We start from the raw sequence: 18,740 nt of genomic DNA on the forward strand, positions 1-18,740 counted from the left end.
TCCTTCTCATCCAACATGATTGGTTATTATCCGGGGACCATTTGATTAGATTTTGGGATCGATCTGGTCAAAGGTCATGGTCATGAAAAAGGTCAAAATCTTCTTGAATCGCATGAAATTCGGTGGGATGATTGGTTATTATCCGGGGACCATTTGATTAGATTTTGGGATCGATTGGGTCAAAGGTCATGGTCAAGGTCATGAAAAGGTCAACTTCTTTTTACCATTTCTTTTTCAATTTATATCCAATTGGCATGCAAATAAAGCCAAAATGTTCATAATTCAATGCCCAATCTTGTGATATGCGAAGGTATGCGCTCTACCGAGTGCCCATTCTAGTTTCCTCTGTTTTGCACACCGTCACCATGAAGGTGAAAGAGCTGCCTCCTGACAGACAGCAGCATTTAGAGTGGCGGCTGCAACTGTAAGGGAACAGAGATGGATTGGGTTGGACACGGTGCCGTGCTGCTGATAAACTGAGAGGGACTGGAGATGGGTTGGAAAACAGGATATCTTTGCTGCTCCATGGATCCACAAATTCAGTCCAGTTCTGTAGTCAGTGGACTTGTCCACCATAAATAATCTGACTTCAGAACTGTGAGACACACACTAGTGGGCACAAAGTGCCTTTTAAAAAGTGTTAGGGATTAATGGAAAGCTCATTCATAAGTAAAGAATTTTGTGACATTAGCAAAGTGTCACTTGTTTATGTTGTATTCATTCAATTGCATTCTTGGTGCAAATGTCTTCTTCATACTGTTATACCCATGTGACGGGAGCACTATGTAGAATTTACAAAGGCTGCTAGTGCAACTAAAACATGGATGTGAGCAGGTCATGTATCTGTAGATTAGACTCATGTCACGCTCATGCGGCCATTTTCAAAACCACGACAGTTACAACTAGAACGGGCACTCGGTAGAGCGCATACCTTCGCATATCACAAGATTGGGCATTGAATTATGAACATTTTGGCATTAGTTGCATGCCAATTGGATAGAAATTGGTAAAATATGGTAAAAATACGACTTTGACATTTTCTTGACCTTGACCTTTGACCCGATCGATCCCAAAATCTAATCAAATGGTCCCCGGATAATAACCAATCATCCCACCAAATTCCATGCGATTCGGTTTAATACTTTTTGACTTATGCGAATAACACACACGCACGCACGCATACAAATACACGGCGATCAAAACACTGATCGTGGAGTCTCCATCGTGGAATATGCCTACTATGAACTATTCATACACTCTGTCATATTCATTGAATGTATTTTAACTCTAAATTTTCCTGGTCCGATGTGAGGACAAATAATTGAATTGAATTGAATTGAATAACCTTCCGCATTTTCAATGCGAAGGTAATAAACTGAGGACTATGCGGTGGAAAGCTCAACAAGGCAGAGTCTAGAGCTAGCACCTCGGCTAGACTCTAGACTAGCGTGTCTTTTACAAATGCCTTCATCATTTCAAGTGTTGGATTGTGAGAAAAAATGTCATTTCAGTCTAAATGATAACATACTTAGCTAAATGCTAACGCCAGCAACACATTCAACATGGCAATGCTAATGCTGGAGATCAGCAGGTACACAATGTTCGCTATCCTATATTAACATGTTAGCATGCTAATATTCACTAATTAGCCACATTTCATGGCTGTTCATCCAGAAATGTTGAGATAGTAATTGTAATGCCATTTGCTGACCAGCCGACATTGCCATCCCTAAATAGTGTAGAGATTGTAAAGCCCTCTGAGGCAACTTTTTTCATTTGTGATACTGGGCTATACAAATTGAACGGAATTTAATTTAATTAAATACGTACTCTCTTCCTGCTGAACAATTAAAGTCGTCGAATTTATAATAATTCCTTTTAAAAATAATTTTAAACACATTTAAAAGAATTCTTGAAAACTTAATTCATTGCTAGGGTATTATTAACAATTTAAGGGAATTATTTTAAATGTAGGCAGCCTCTCTAGCGAATAGTTTTAGTAGCAGGAGTCATAGCAACATCAGTAGCGATATAGTAATATTGATAGTAATTGGATTATTATTATTATTAATAGAACCTGAGCTTTATCTCATCTAGTCTCCAACTCCTGTTGAACAACATATCTTATAGGTGTGTGTGTCTGTGTGTGTGTGTGTGTGCAGCAGTAGGGAGATGCTGACAGGACATAGGCTCTGTCAGTCAAAGTCCCACCAGGACTCGGTCCTCGCTGCCCTCAACCAGCAGAGGAAGGACGGCTTGCTGTGCGACGTCACCCTGGTGGCCGGCGAGCAGAAGTTCCACGCCCACAAGGCGGTCCTAGCAGCCTGCAGCGATTACTTCAGGGTGAGTCCTGTACCAGGGTGATGCACTCTGGACATGTATCTAGGTTTGATGAAGGAGGGTTTGTTTGTTTGATTGTCTGTCTTTATAATTAACGCCCCTCTTCTTCTTTTTTTGCATGCGCAATGGTTTAACTGATTTAAAGGGCCGCACACTAATGTGATAGAGGTGACAGTAACGTGGTGTGATGGGTTGTTAAAACTGCCAAACAGCACCTTGCTACCTCCATTAGCACAGATTATGAATGAGGGGTGGGGGGGAGATGCTACTTCAGGCGCTCCTACCATGCTGCCAAGAAGGGAAAAAAGAGTCTTGGCGAAACTAAATTTTACAAACTACATTTGAGGCCGTGAGGTTTGCATGTACAGATGGTAAAACATTTACAGAGGAGATTAAAAGTGCTCCAGTAGATCATCCTTCCCCATCCCTTGTGTTTGGCTCCAGCCTGATCATCGGAGGGGACTGTGGGTAGACTCATGCTGTCAGACTGCCAGACAGGAGATTTGCTGAGATGGGCCGCATGGGGAAAAGTGCACCGACGAGATTTGATTTAGGCACACGGAGCAGATCAGGAAGTAGAAAATAATCCCTCTTGAGAGATTAAACATGTCCAAGTTGCCCAAGGATGATTATTCCTCCTCCTGTGTGTGTGTGCTTCATTCTGGTCACATGACATCTATTGCTCCTGGAGAGGGATCCTCCTCTGTTGCTTTCCTGGAGGCTTCTTCCCTTGTTTCCCCTGAAAGGTTTTTTTTCTATTTCTTGGGAGTTTTTCCTGATTCGATGTGAGGTCAAAGGTCAGGGATGTCGTATGTGTACAGATTGTAAAGCCCTCTGAGGGGAGTTTGTAATTTGTGACATCGGGCTATACAAAATAAATCGAATTGAACTGTGTGTAGGTTATTTTTTACTTACTTTACTCACTAGTTGACCTGAATGTGTCACCTGCCTCTTCCAATGCCGTCACATTACTGAGACATCTGGACGGCTCAGGGAGACACAAACACACACACCAACACACACACACACTCTAATATTTTCTAGGACAGAACTCATATCAAAAGCTATTATTGTGTCGACCACTGTATGTCCAACGTGTACTCCACAGAACTCTATTGTTGCTTTAACCTCACTATGAGGACGAGGGCTGTATTGAGATGGACTGTGTAGTATTTCCGGCATCAGTCCTCTCTGCCTTCTAAAGTCGTTATGATTCGATAATGCAACAATGTAAATCGACCCGTGATACCGTGTTTCTCGATTAGACTCCCTTGAAGGTAATCTACAGTCAGTGATGCATTGCACATTTTAATTCCTGGAGATTTTTCTTCCAGATATTTGCAGAGAACATGTTCAGGTATAAAAGAAACACAAGTGTGCTCGATCAACACCAGCAGTGATGTAAGTCAAGAATACACGTGTTGTATTCTGCTGTTGCCATAGCAATACATCCTCGTAGTAGAGTGCATATTTATCCACAGTTAGCTCGGTCACGACGGAGACTTTTTTTTAGGGTGAATTTCGTCCATGAACTTACATACTCAGATACAACAGCCTGATGACAAATGTTGCGGGAACTATGGAAATACGAGCCGAGTGCTGAGACACTCTTTTCATAGAAGTCCAATCACATGACCAGCGCTCCAAGTTAGCTGAGATAAGAACAGACCGACAAGGCCATGTCAGAAAAACACTGTGTGCGACGTAATGATCCACCCCCACACAGACAAACCATAATATTATTAGAGGGGGTCTCTGTGGCTCAATGTGTTTCAAATCTGACATATTTCATGACCAGTTTTCCCTCAGCGCCTCCATCAGGGTCACACTCTATAGGGGTGCTCCCTCTCGGCCTCAAGGCCGCACCACGCATAAGCAGCTTCACTATTTACTGTTTAACACTCAGGCACAAATTGAACACAGCGGAGCTGGTATCACGCGCATGCACACACACACACACACACACACACACCAGGTTAAACCACAGGCCCTCCTGTGCTCGTTGGACAATTGTATTTTTAATTAGCGCGGCGGTGAATCAACAAGGCCGAGCTCCGAGGAGAGATGAGCAGGCCTCGGTCAAAGCTCAGCGTGACCTCAAGTTGACCCCTTCCTGACACAGCAGCCTCACAATACACTGGGGCCATTCGTCAGAGGAGGGAGGGGGAGGGGGAAGGGAGGGGGTGAGGAGAGACAGAGGGAGGGAGGGGCGGCGCCTGGTTAAAGTTCACGGTTGCTATGAATCGGGGAATCGGATGAGTTTGGGGAGCAGTGAATGTCTTCACGTGGCAGAGAGAGCTGCTCTGCTGGAGGTTATACAGCGGCCTCTGAGGAGAAATAGTGCGGAGTGACTGTCCTACAAACTGCCACCGTGATTAAAAAAAGATACGTGAAATTGCCAGATCCCTATCCCGAGACAAGAGGAAACCGTGGGGAAAGAACATTGTCTTACAGCAAGCTGGATTTACTTTTCAAAATCAATATATGGACTCCTCCCCCGCCCCCTCTCCCCCACACACTACCATCACGAGTACAAACATAAACCTTAAAATGCTTCATAACCTTGAGCAGGCAGGTAGACCCATCACCCTCCTGTCACTCTGAGCGTGCGCTCCGATGACCACGGCTCCGTCCTCCCCCTCGCGGCGTGACACCAGTCAATAGCTGTGATTAGCGAGCAGCGAGCCGGACTGGAACACGGCAGGGCCAGAGTGCAGACGCCGCGTCCGCCGCTTTGATTTTTAGCGGCTGGCGTGCGCGCATGTGACAGAGGAAGAGAAAGACGGAGGAGGGCCTGTGTTTCAGAAAGTACCGTGCTATTTATTCCTGCTTCCCTCCGGGGCCGAGGCAGGCTAATCGATACGGAGGGGGATGTGGCGTCTGGCAGGTTGAGATGGACTGCGTTGCTGTTTTTATCAGCACGCAGACATACAAATCCCATTTCTCAGCCTGTTAATGCAATGACAACTTACAGATATAATAGGATCAGCCTACAAAGTCAACCTGGAAGGACTGAATTGAATTTGACCATTAATGTGATTGTTGGTCATTATTACCTTCGCATTGAAAATGCGGAAGGTTATGTTTTGGTGTATTTATTTATTTATTTGTATGCGTGTTACTCGCATAACTCAAAAAGTATTAAACCGAATCACATGGAATTTGGTGGGATGATTGGTTATTATCCGTGGACCATTTGATTAGATTTTGGGATCGATCGGGTCAAAGGTCAAGGTCATGAAAAGGTCAACATCTTCTTTTTACCATAGCGCGGTCAATTTTTATCCAATTGGCATGCAACTAATGCCAAAATTTTCATAATTCAATGCCCAATCTTGTGATATGCGAAGGTATGCATTCTACCGAGTGCCCATTCTAGTTTGTAATGCAGTGTTCCCCGTGGCCTCGTTTTCTTTTCTTCTTTCTTTCATACCAAAGGCAGAAAAATGCCAGATTAAAATATCTGTGTGTTCCCTCAGCTGACCTCCGTGTGTGTGTGTGTGTGTGTGTGTGTGTGTGTCATCAGGCTATGTTCAGCCTGTGCATGGTGGAGAGTGAGGCGGACGAGGTGACTCTGCAAGGCGTGACCGGCGTTGGACTGAAGCACGCTTTGGACTTCGCCTACACGGGGCAGGTGAGCCCACAGCCGACCAACCAGTTCACAGGGTTTTATTGGGATGTATTAATTTTATTAACAACAATGCGTCCTACTTTACAAGCTAAATGTTTCGCATGTACAACTCTTTATCTTCCGAGGTTCTATAATATAGAAACTTTAAAGAGTTTAAAATATATTCAGAGCACTAATACAGTCCCCCGTCCCCAAATATACACTCAGCGCGGTTACCATTGCTCGCACCGTTAGGTCCTGGCAGCCATGTTGAGAGCCATGTGGAGGCAATAAAAATACCACAAAGAGAATTTTCAAGCAACTACAGGGTTTATTATAAGAGTAGAATGTTTTATTTTCATTTTCATGACAGTTAAACATTCCAATAGTTTCCACTATTGTCTAAAATGTAACACATGTGCAGCAGCAGGTGCTTCTACGCCTTTGGGTCCAGTTTCATCCATCCGTGTGCAGGTACTGTCATCCCTCTGCCCTTTGTGGTCACACAATGTTATTCTGGGATCAGAAACAAGAAACACAATTCGATTCAAGGAGGCAGAAGTAAAGTGTTGGGTTCTGTGCGGGTGAGGTCGCTCATCGGCAAACAGTCATTTGCCATCATTTCTAATAACCTTTTTTTTCTCCAGTTGCCTCCAATAAGCAGCCTTAGCGGCTTATGTGGAACCGAGAGGCCGGAAACTTTGTAATTACTCCTAATTTTATTTCCATAGTGGAAATGAGCAAAGAGGGAGCTGGTTAGGCAGCGTAAGTAGGTCAACAGCAGGCTTGCGAGCCACCCTGCTCTGCTTGGATTGGAGCCTCTGTCCGCCCAGTGGAGATGATAGCAGATGAGATGAGGGCAATATGCTTATCTCCCACACCGTGAATAATGACCCACTAAAAATCCTTCAGCCACATGTCATAGGCCGACAGGGGCGAGTGGTGGGCGTTGCTCTCGGCCCGGAACTCCAGTCAGCATCTTCGATGACATTTCCCCTGCGTGCCGAGATGACAGCGGACGTCGCAAAAGCAATTTGACAAAATGTATGTGTCATCACCCACAGACATGCTTTATTTTATTTTTTTCCCCAGACTGTAAATCTCTCATTCTTCTGAGTAAAGACAGAGAGGGGCGTGAGGCCACAGTTGAGTCCAATCCTTTTTTAGAAAACATCCCCACTCCACCTTCTACTTCCTCCACGTCTTCCAGGTTAAAGCATGCAAGTGCGATGAGCGCAATCAACGCCGGTTTGCGTGAGAGCGGCTCTGAGCTGTCGCTCTGCTCTACGAACCGACTCGGGAAGTGCTCTGGCTGGGCTGGAGTGAAGAGGAGAGCGGCGCCGTTCACTCGCAGTTGTTACAGTCACATTACTTTGAGGCTGCTGCCTGTCAGAAAGCTGATTGAGAATTTTTTAAATAATAATTGTGTATTTGACGCTCTTGATCACAAGTTTATCTCGGAAAGAAGACATAAAGAAGAAAGAGAGCCAACGTGAACAAATTTGCTTGATTATTTTTAATGATCTGTTTACGCGAATGCTCAAAGCGGGAACATAGTATGCTCGATTCAATCAGCACACATGCTGACTAAGATGTTCCTTCTGTTTTTTTACATCACTTACAATAAGTGGACGGACAAGTAAGCGGTACACTTTCTATCCAGATTTGTTCGGTCCAGATTGAAAACAGCAGCTGCCTTTTCGCGTTCTCCAAAAACCTAAAGAACGAGGAGGCCCGAGCAAAATAAAGTAAATGATTGCTGCATAACAATATCCCAGCCCACTGCTGTGTCAACAGTGTCGTGAGAGGCGAGGGAGACAAATGATGAAGTCATTTTCACACTTTTACTGCCGATGCCGTCACGGCTTTGTGCCTATGTAGGGCAGCGCTGCTGAATGGATTATCAAAGGTTTGTTCCATGCCCTTTGGAAGCAAACAACATCTTATTTGAAAAAGGGTGAATCTGCCGCGTGAGAGGCAACACGGGGCACGTTTAGTCTGATTCGGAGAACATTCAACTCTGGGATGGGAATACTAATAATACAAATACATTTTTTTTCTAAAGGTCCGTTAAGCCTCCATCGAGTACACGATGTGCTCCCTGGCGCCGTGAGTTGGTTGTATTATAGGGCTTTATGTTGCATATGGGTGGGTAATATGGAGGAAACAGAAGGAGTCTTTCAGCAGATCATTTCAGCTGCTGTTCCGTCGGCTCAACAGGAAGCCTTTTGGCAGAATCGGTACCGAAATAATTGCCGGAATATGTTTTGCTTTGCTTTGGAGGACGACCGCGGTGAATCGAGCACATTGATGGAGCCGTTATTGTTAGGCGGCGCAATCTGTCACACTCCTTCGCCCCGGCTCTGCCAAGCCATCTAAAACATCTTGTGATGAACTCTCAGTGATAAACATTGGTCAATGACTGGCCCATACCAAACAAATAGGATGCCAATGTCTTTAAAATGTAAGACACTAATACAGGAAATGTCCATTATAATTTCTCCAAACCCAAATGCCTGAATCAATCTTCAAAGATATTCATTTAACTGTCATGTGTGAGAAAGAAAAGCAACAAGGCCTCTTATTTGAGAAGCTGGAAACAGAAAATGCAAAACAATGTGAAGGAGTTATACGCGATCAAAGCAGTTGTCGATTAATAACCACAAAATCAGAATCCACATAAAACAAAGGCAGCATCAGGCCAGCCAGGAAAAAGGACTTTGGTTTAGAGTTATTATTATCCAATAGCTGCTGAGACATATTACTAAAAACCCAATATGTAAATTCTCTGGTGGCGCTAGACTCCAGAAATTGTTGAGAGAAAAACAACAATATATATGTAATAATCACCTCATTGAAATGTCAAGATACTTTACAATCGTTGTATTTTAACACTTTATACTGAAATGCTCTAAGGCGTTGAGCCTGATATGAACTGCAGTTAATGACCTTGTTTATCTCTGGACAGATCCTGCTGGAGCCAGTGGTGATCCAGGATGTCCTGTCTGCAGGCAGCCACCTTCAGCTGCTGGAGCTCCTCAGTCTCTGCTCCCACTACCTCATCCAGGTACACACACACACACACACACACACACACACACACACACACACACACACAGAAAGAGGTCCTATCAGGTTGATGGATACCTGTAATATATCTACTCAGAAGAAGTTGGCTGATTTGATCCTGTCTTTAGGGAACATCAAGATAATGTACAAACTGGCCACTTAACTTGAAGTCGATTAGCTTTTCCATTCATGCCATATTTACACACTTGTACTGTGTTAGTGTCGGCATCCAATTGTCAACTGCACTAGAAACCTACGCGTATTTCCAATTGGACAAACAGCAGAGCAGCATGTAGGATGTACAGGTTATGGTGTCAAGTGCCCCGCACGTAGGGATTAGTGAATATATACTGACGACGCCTCTTTATCTTCCCACCAGTCATGGAGTATAAAACAAGCGACCTCCGTCAGGCGGCCATCTGTGCCGACATCACAACGTTCGTTCTCATACTGTGTGTGGTTTTTTCAACACATAAGGCAATAACAGAAATACGGATGAGGTGTTTAAAGGCCAACAAGTACAGATTTCATTTTGAATAAAGAACAGTGAAGAAACAAATGGTGCGTGTGGCAATAGCAGCGACAGAAACGTCCACAAAGGAATAGTTCGCTGAGAGACAGATGAAAGAATCAATACTGCTCTCATATTTGTTTGCTGAACAATAAGATTAGGAATGGGTATCGTTTGGGTTTTTTCCGATATTGGTACTGAAAGAATAATTTAAACCGCGCGCAGGAAAATTCAGGATACAATGATTTAAAATGTAACAGTATTTAATGGCAAATATAGACAATTATCGTTCACAATCGTAGAGTTGGAGCTGACTCAACTCCTCTCAAAGCAGGAGCTCCTGAGCCAGGTCTGTCTGTTCGTCTCAAAGCCCAGTAGAACTCTGGACTCCATAAACAAAGATTTCGATGATTAGTTCCATGCAAATGAGTTCACCCCTAAAGGTTAGTGCCAGAGCTTCAGGCAACGACCACTAAAGGCAGTGCCCTCTCCATCGCTGAACAGGTCCAGAAAGAGATTGAGATCTATAAAAGTCTGCCTTCAACCCATCAGGACCAGACTCTGCAGCCTGGTGCTGGATGAAGCACTTTCTGACACATACCTGTGTGTACAGGCCTCATCGACACTATCTGAGAGGGTTTTCTCCAGTTCAGGACATGCAATTAATTAGGAGAGGTGTAAAGTTTGAAGCTGTAGTTTGAAGCCACAGATGTTGTATTTATTTATATATAGTGTATACTCCTAAACAGTATTGTTCAGGTTGAAAAAAAAAAGGTGCCTTGGCAATAAAAAAAAAGCCTTTCTTTAATGTCGTCAATCGTTGTTGTTGTTTTGTTTTTTTAAGTATCCGTTCAGGCACCGTTTAGGCACCAGTATCGGAAAAAGCCAAACGATACCCATCCCCAGATACCGGTACTAAACCGATACTTTTTTCTTTCTTTTTGAAACCCAAAACGACGATTGTCGACATTAAGAAAGTTTCTTTTTTCATTGCCATTGCACATTTTTTTCTTCAACCTAAACAACATATTAACTATCAAAAAATATACTATAAATATGAATAAATACAAAATTCGTGGCTTCAAACTTTACACCTCTCCTGATTAATTGTCCTGCACAGGAGAAAACCCTCTCAGATGGTGTCCATGCAAAGTTTGATGTCAAGTAATCTGTGTAGACAAAAAGACAAAAACCTTTGTATTTATTCAAAGTCAACAATGTCCAATCTCTTCTGTACATAAGAGTCTAGTGGGAATACTCCCCCACTGGGAGGTTACAGGTCAGGTTCAATGTGCTGCTTAAGGACACTCTGATGGGGTGGATGCTTGAACTAGGCTATTTGTGTCGTGCGTTTTTATCCCAGATGCCGAGGCGGATCTGTCTGAACAGCAGCAAAGTCAGCCACCGATCCTCTGGGTAGCAGCCAAGAGCTGCTGCAGGTCAGAGCCACTCTGAGGTATCGGATGCACAGTTTCCCCCTAGAGCATCAATGCTTTGTGCAGTGGGTCCACTTAATTACCCGCAGTAATAATTACATTTCGTCTTGTGCATCTCGAGTCTTTGCCAGCAGACTGTAACGCTGTCTTCTGCTTTATACCGTCTATGGCAACTTAGCTCAAATGTGCCATCTGGTGGTGGCAAACGTTTCATCTCTATTTCTTTGGAGTGATCGTACCGTACTGTAAACAAATACAAAACTCCTGAATATTGTGATGGATTGTTTTTCTTATTTTCTTCTTCTGTTTGGTCATCGGCTAACATCATTTCTTGCTCACCACATGTCAGTTCACTGCGTTACTCGGTATGTGGCCGGACCAATAACATTGATTTACCAATACACACTGCACCAGTTGATTGAAAATAATTTTATGTAACAGCCAGTCATGATCCTACTCCTTCCCATGTGCAGAATTCAGTGAATTGAATATTGAAGAGCTGATCGATACTAGCCTAACTGTGTGTGTGTGTGTGTGTCTTTAAGTTTTTTTCTTGATTTTCAAACATTTTGACTGGTGTGTGTGTGATCATTGCTGTTGTCATTTGTATAATCGTCATTCTGATATTCAGAAATTTAATCTAATTTGTTTTATTTCCAGATTCAGATTTCTCCAAAATAAAATACTCATTATATGTACTTCTTCCTGTGAAATAGTAGTGAAATGACCAAAGAGTTTGATCCATGAAGGTATTATACTAACCCCGCTGGAGCACTGTGTTTGGTCTGTACTGTATGTGCTGAAGGGCAGCCAGAAGATGGCAGTCTTATTCCACCAGTCAGGCCTCGATTTCTTTTATTCACCTACTTTCCTTTCCTTCATTTGTGCCCGACTGTCACCACATTTGGCATCTGTAATGTTGTCATTTAACTATGAAATGGAAATCAACCCACGGTTAATCAATACATCCTGCATATGTGTGGCCTAGTCCGTATGTCCAACTCTTTTATGTGGGTGGGGAAGAAGATTCCTTCAATAATCATGGCTGGAATAAAAGACAAACTAAAGTAAATCTAACAGAAATTGACGAAATATTCCTTCAAATTAAATTTGTATATCTGGCGAAAGTAATCTTTTGCTGTCTGGAAGTACAAAGACTACCATTCTGGTGAATATGTGCTTTAATTTATGTGTGTGTGTGTGTGTGTGTGTATGGATTCACCCTGCAGGAACTGAGCAGCGTGAACTACCTGGAGCTGTACCGCGTGGCCGACCTGTTCCACCTCCCCGCCCTGGAGGAGGCCGTGGTGGGCTTCCTGGTGGAGCACCTGTCTGAGCTGAGCCAGAGCCGGCAGGACGAGGCCCTGCAGCTGCCCTACCGCCTCCTCAGGGAGGTGCTGAAGAGCGACCGCCTGACCTCACTGAGCGAGGAGGAGATATGGAAGGTACTGGAAGAGGGACGAGAGAGAGAGAGAGAGAGATGTGTGTGTGTGTGTGGGGCTGCGGATGCAGTATCAACGTGTCAAAAGGTGGCGTGCGATCATCTCACGCCACACACGACACACGCGGACTAATGAGCGGCAGATTAAACGCGGCCAGCTGCATCTCACACTTGTTTGTTTGTGTCGGTGAGGACACGCCATAGGAAGTTTCTGACTGCAGGCGCGCGGACGGGCGCACGTGAGCCGTGCACGTGCCGTGGAGTTCGGCGTGCAGACTTACTGTTTTGACTGTTCATTTGCACCAATCAGGACCCCCTCCCTCCCCCCCTGCGCTTCTCTCTCTCTCCCGGCCTCTGTGTCTCCCCTTCTCTTCTCTGATTAGGCCTACTGCGGCTCCATCAGGGCCCCAATCCCCCAGCTGTCACTCGGCCGCCCGTCTGATTGAAAACAATCAGGCCTCTGATGGCACAATTACCCTGACCCTTTAGCCAGCCGCCGCTACCATAATCAGCCTCTGATTAGGCTGCTTTGGGCCTCCTTCACTTTGCCCAGAAGGTTAATTTGGGCATCAGACGGAAGCGAACGGCGAGCGGGGGCCGTCGTCCGAAAGGGCTGGGGGGTGGTCGTGCATGCCAATACCATACCGATATAGCGTGGCAGTCAATCATCGTCACTCAGAGTTTGCTTAGAGATTCTCAAGCTCTGGAAATCACATTTTTTCTGGCTTTTTACATTTTTTTTCTCACTCCCTTCTCTTTCTTGCTGTCCTTCGCTCTGCCTTTCTGTAGCTCCTCTCCCTCCCCTTACCTCACTATCTCCTACCCTCACTCTCTCCTTCCCCTGTCTTTTGTGGTCTGACTCTCTCTCTCTCTTTCTGTGTAGGGGAAGGAGGGAGAAGGAGTTGATTTATTCTGTGCCCCGAGGAAGTTGCGTGATGCAGCGTGACCTTCACAGTCAGCTGCCGTAGTGCACGCACGCACACATACACACACACACATTGTCACTTCAGAGCAATGAGGAGGAGGAGGAGAGAGGCGGGGTGAGCGATAGAGAAAGGGTGAAGACAGGAGAGTGGCACAAACAGCATAAAAAGACAATCCTGACTTGCATGTTTCTTAAATATATTCACACCTCTAGAGTGTAATTTAGGGGGAAAAGAGGGAAAGCTGTTCAACACATGCTCAGTATTTCTGCTATGCATCATACAGCAAATGTTTTTTCTTGGGGGGATTTCTGGTGTGAGACTGTGGCTTTTGTCCGGTTCTGTGCGTGGTCATCCTGGTTTTAAAAGCGCGATGTTGACCCACTCTCCACTGCCCCTTGTGGACATTCCACTCTTCTAAATTCTCCATCTATATTTTAAAAAGCGCTTTGTTTTCCCCCCGAGAAGGTATCGGTTCATATGTTGTTAAGGTTGAAGAAAAAAAATGTGCCTTGGCAATAAAAAAACACCTTTCTTTAATGTTGTCAATTGTCGTTGTGTGTCGGTCCAGGCATCGTTTCGGCATCGGTATCGGAAACACCCAAACGATACCCAACCCTAGAGCCCGGTGCTAAACCGATTCTTTTTTTTCAACACGAAACGACGATTGCCGACATTTAAAGAAAGCCTTTTTTAAATTGCCATTGCAAATTTTTTTCTTCAACCTGAACAACATATTAACTGTTTAAAAGTGTACTATAAATATAAATTTCCCTGTACTAAATTCTCCATTTCTACTTTAAAAAGCACTTTGTTTTCCCCGAGAAGGTATCGGTGATCTCGCCCACATTCACACCTCGTTGCAACTAAATAACCTTCCACCGCTCTCAAGTTCAATTAAATTCTCTGCAACCCGGTTCGCTGCATTAAACAAAGGAAGGTGCCTGTGGATATTTACAGTCTGATTAATAAATATATGTGTGTGTGTGTGTGCTGGCAAGTATGGACGCAGTGCGGGCGGGTCTCAGTCATGCTATAATAACCGAGGTGTTGTAGAGTTGTAATAGATTATATATATACTTGCACATGTAAATAATAAAGTCTGTTTTAAATTAATACATAACGAAAGATATGATAATTAATAAGGGATATTATGAAGAATATTCTGGAGGAATGTGTTGTAAAACATAAGAGAAAGACACTGTCTTATGATTGTAAATGTATGATGCCTGAGAATGACTGAGATGTTATTGTTTAGAGATCATAGTTAGATTGGATGCTGGTAGATCCCTGTGACGTTACTTTTATTATGTAAGTATGACGTTTGACCCCGCCATCATGAAAATAATTAGCTTAGCGAAAGAGAACGCCTATTGTGGAGAATGCACACTGAACATATTGAAACTAAATGCAAAAAGGTGATACATGTTATGAGAGCAGTTTCTGGACATGAGTCACTACTGGATATAAATTGGGCCATTATTCGATCAAGTATAGATTATGGGTGTATGGAGCAGCTGCTAAGAGCACACTTGAAATAATAGATGGAATTCAGTCCAGAGCTCTAAGACTAAGCATGGGTGCAATTAAATCTACCCCAAACATCTCACTTCTGGTGGAAGCTGATGAACTGCCATTAAGTTTAAGACTGCTATGCTTAGTTGAAGCTAAAGAGATCGGGAGAGAAACTGCCTGAATGTTGGGGATACACCCCAAATAAAGGGAAAGGTTTGTGTGGAGTACACGGTGCAGTAGCCAATGAGTTTGGGTTGAATAGGTATGAGTATGGTCCCAATGGGACGTGGACAAATGTTGCTCAATGCATTTCACCAGCCAACAATGTGGATGTAACACTTATAGAGCAGAGGAAAAAATGGGTGGGGAAAAACTGTGACATTGGACATCGGACACAAGAATACATTAACAGCCTCGGCCGACCCCTGCTCCCCGTGTCACGTCGGTGCTCCGGCCAAACCCTTTTCCCCGTGTCCCGTAGAAGCCCCGGCCGACCCCTGCTCCCCGTGTCACGTCGGTGCTCCGGCCAAACCCTTTCCCCCGTGTCCCGTAGAAGCCCCGGCCGACCCCTGCTCCCCGTGTCACGTCGGTGCTCCGGCCTGACCCTTTCCCCCGTGTCCCGTAGAAGCCCCGGCCGACCCCTGCTCCCCGTGTCACGTCGGCGCTCCTCCGGCCAAACCCTTTCCCCGTGTCCCGTAGAAGCCCCGGCCGACATTATTTCGTAATACAACCTTTTCTCTCTTGCACGACATGTCCTTGACCTATAGTTCTGGTTTCAGGGACTTGTTTTGTTGGCTCAAAAACTCACTCTCTGATACCATTGTGTCAAACTGGTATTGAATGACCTTGACCTTTTGCCGAAGACTTTCTTGTTGCCTAGCTAAAACATTCCACATGTTGGCCTCCTCTCCATTGAGCAATTGTTGGTATTGCTCCTGGACTTTTTGTTCCAGGGCTTCATGTCGTGAGTCCTTTTCTTGTATCACCTCATGATGAACTTGTTCCAAGACTTTGAGTTGGAGGTGAACATTTTCTTTTTGTACAGTTTAATTTTCATTACGCACTGGAAATTGCACAATACCTCCTGGGCCTCCTGCAGTTCTTGTTGAAGACTGTAGTCTTGGCTTAAGTTGTGTCGAGTTCTTTTTCAACAACCGGGCTCCTTAAGCTGTTTTTGACAAGCCACATTCTTTTGATACGAAGCCTCCTCTCCATCAAGCTCCTTCATTTCTCGTTGATACCTCTCAAAGTTATTTGTCATGGTCTCAATACAATCCTTTCTCTTTAAATAATGTTTCCAGTTCCCCATTTTGTTTGTTTACAGACTAGTTTTTTTGCCCCAACTGATTAAATATCTGTATACATATTTTTTGACTTGTTGCTTACAGTTCCTGAACAACTAAGCTTGTTCCAGAAGATTTGTATTTTCTTCTTCATCATGCAACATAATTAAATGATCACCACCTTGCTCTTGCGTGTTTCTGAACTTTTTGAACACACAGTTTTGCAATCTTTTGAGATCGAATTCATATGGAAACCTCCGGTTCACGTGAAGAACTCCCATTTGCAAGTTTTAATTGCTTTTTTCTTCCAAGACCAGTTTTCTACAGTCAATATATGTGAATTCAGCTGAGCGACTTCCCGGTCCTGCTCAATGGTCTCTTTTTCTTTCATGTTGTTTAGTTTTAGCTCTCGGTACAAAGTATGCACCTCCATTCAAGTTGTGTATTCTCCTGACGACGGTGCGTCTTGAGGGAGGCTCATATGCTGCGAACACTGACGTAGTAGCGGAGGACCTATTGTTCTTAAAATAATTTTAATTTGTCGGCTTTGTTCTCAATCAGATCAGTTTATTTAAATACAATTTCGGTCGGAACAATCAAAACACCGTAGTTATAAAAGCTTCAGGTTCCATCAAACGACGTGGATGTGGGCTGGCGAACAAAAATAAATAATCAAACTGAACCCCTGTATACATATATATATCAATGTGTGTATATATATATATTATATATATATTTCTTTATTTATATATGTATACGCAAATCTCGGTAGCCACACCATTAAAATTTCGTGCAAAAAATGTATATATCCTTCACCAAAGATGTCAAATGTTCATATTTTATAATTGACGCTTAATGAGTAGATACTGAATTTGAACTTGATACGATCCATTTAAGTGTTGTTGTGAAGGCGTTGGTTGACCCAGTCCATGCCTCACTCAGTTCTTCTTAACCTCATCTGCACACAGCTGGTCGTTCTGTGGCTGGACCACGACTGCCGCCACCAGTACGCCGATGACCTGCTCCAACACGTTCGCTACGGCCTGATGGACGTCCCCACGCTGCACCACCTCGCCCGGAGCCACTCTCTGGTCCGGTCCAGTCCGACTGCCGCCGCCCTGGTGGAGGAGGCCCTGGACTACCACCACGGTACCTTTGCCCAGCCCCTTCGCCAGTCGGCCCGCACCAGGCCTCGCTTCCAGTCCTTCACCCTCTACATAGCCGGCGGGCGGAAGCGGGAGGTTAGCCGGGTGAGGGAGCTGCGCTACTTCAACCCGGCCGCGCAGGAGCACGTGCGCGTCGCGGGCGGGTCCAACTGGAGCGAGCTGGCGCCCATGCCCGCCGGCCGCAGCCACCACTGCGTGGCAGTGATGGGGAATTTCCTGTTTGTCGTGGGCGGGGAGGTGGAGCACGCCACCGGGAGGACGTGTGCCGTGAGGACTGCTTGTCGATACGACTCCAGGGGGAACCGCTGGACCGAGATTGCCCCCATGAAGGCCTGCAGAGAACACTTTGTCCTGGGGGTGCTGGGCCAGTACCTGTACGCAGTGGGGGGCAGGAACGAGCTGAGGCAGGTGCTGCCCTCCGTGGAGCGCTACTGTCCCAAGAGGAACAAATGGATGTTTGTTCAACCCTTCGACCGCTCGCTGTCCTGCCACGCCGGCTGTGTGGCCGACGGGCTGCTCTGGGTCTCAGGTAGACGGACTCGAGACACTCGCACACTCTCGCCCATGCAATGCATTGACCTTGAGACGCAGCCTCGACTTGTAGTCCAGAAATGTTTTGCTCCCTGATGAAATCCTTTGTGTTACAGGTGGGGTGACAAACACAGCTCAGTACCAGAACCGACTGATGGTGTACGACCCAGAACAGGTACCTACGAAGCTCACAGTACTACAGTTTTTCTCACACTTTTTTACTCGTATTTATATTTCTGTAGTGTAGTATATTGTGTTACTGCTGACCAAATTCCATTTTAAATGTTCAACTTTAAAGTTGCTCGGAACAATAGTTCTATACTGCTCATCAACTCATCTTATAGACAGTCCATGCCCCTCACCTTTGTATACAGGAGGTGGCGTCACCATGAAGTCACCCATTGGCTTGCGGACTGCTGTTTTTAAACCTTGATTTTCTGCATTCTGGCCTTCTTTTCATACTTGAAGTGACCCGAGAGGGCGGAGCTAAGTATAACAGAATGCTGAGTAACAGCGACCAAAATGTTACAATTAATGTTCACAAACGGACACATTGTAAAAATGTTAAAGTTTGAAGACGAAAACACGGGCAACACCCAGACGTGGCAGCAACATGTCAATCACAAGGTAGCCCCGCCCTAGCATTCCCTGCTTTATGCTTGAGTCTAAATGGGACCAACATTTACTAAATCAACATCTGCATTGAAGAAGACGACCACACTGAGTTATTTTTGCAACCAGAGGAGTCGCCCCCCGGTGGCCATTAGACAGAATGCAACTTTGAGACGCTTTTGCATTGGTTTCAGCTTTACGGCATTGTGGCCAATTAAATAGGTTAATAAAAGTTGAACTATATTTGGGCCAACGGGTAACATCTCCAGCAACACTTGTATCACTTGGTATTAAGAACAACTT

General features: G+C 44.7%; 1 protein-coding gene across 2 annotated transcripts in view; it reads left to right on the top strand.

Annotated features, from left to right (window-relative positions):
• The window catches only part of klhl32 (kelch-like family member 32), a 28,309-nt gene that overhangs the window by 4,217 nt on the left and 5,352 nt on the right, over positions 1–18,740 (top strand). Inside the window, exons 4-9 of one of the 2 annotated variants that reach the window (XM_056443744.1) lie at positions 2,163–2,343; positions 5,867–5,974; positions 8,919–9,017; positions 12,196–12,411; positions 17,097–17,823; positions 17,942–18,000. In XM_056443744.1, the coding sequence (XP_056299719.1) occupies positions 2,163–2,343; positions 5,867–5,974; positions 8,919–9,017; positions 12,196–12,411; positions 17,097–17,823; positions 17,942–18,000 (1,390 nt within the window). The remainder of the gene's footprint in view (positions 1–2,162; positions 2,344–5,866; positions 5,975–8,918; positions 9,018–12,195; positions 12,412–17,096; positions 17,824–17,941; positions 18,001–18,740) is intronic. The other variant, XM_056443745.1, reaches the window with a different exon arrangement.

Source organism: Pseudoliparis swirei, chromosome 22, assembly GCF_029220125.1.
Source record: "Pseudoliparis swirei isolate HS2019 ecotype Mariana Trench chromosome 22, NWPU_hadal_v1, whole genome shotgun sequence".
NCBI classification, from domain to species: Eukaryota; Metazoa; Chordata; class Actinopteri; order Perciformes; family Liparidae; genus Pseudoliparis; species Pseudoliparis swirei.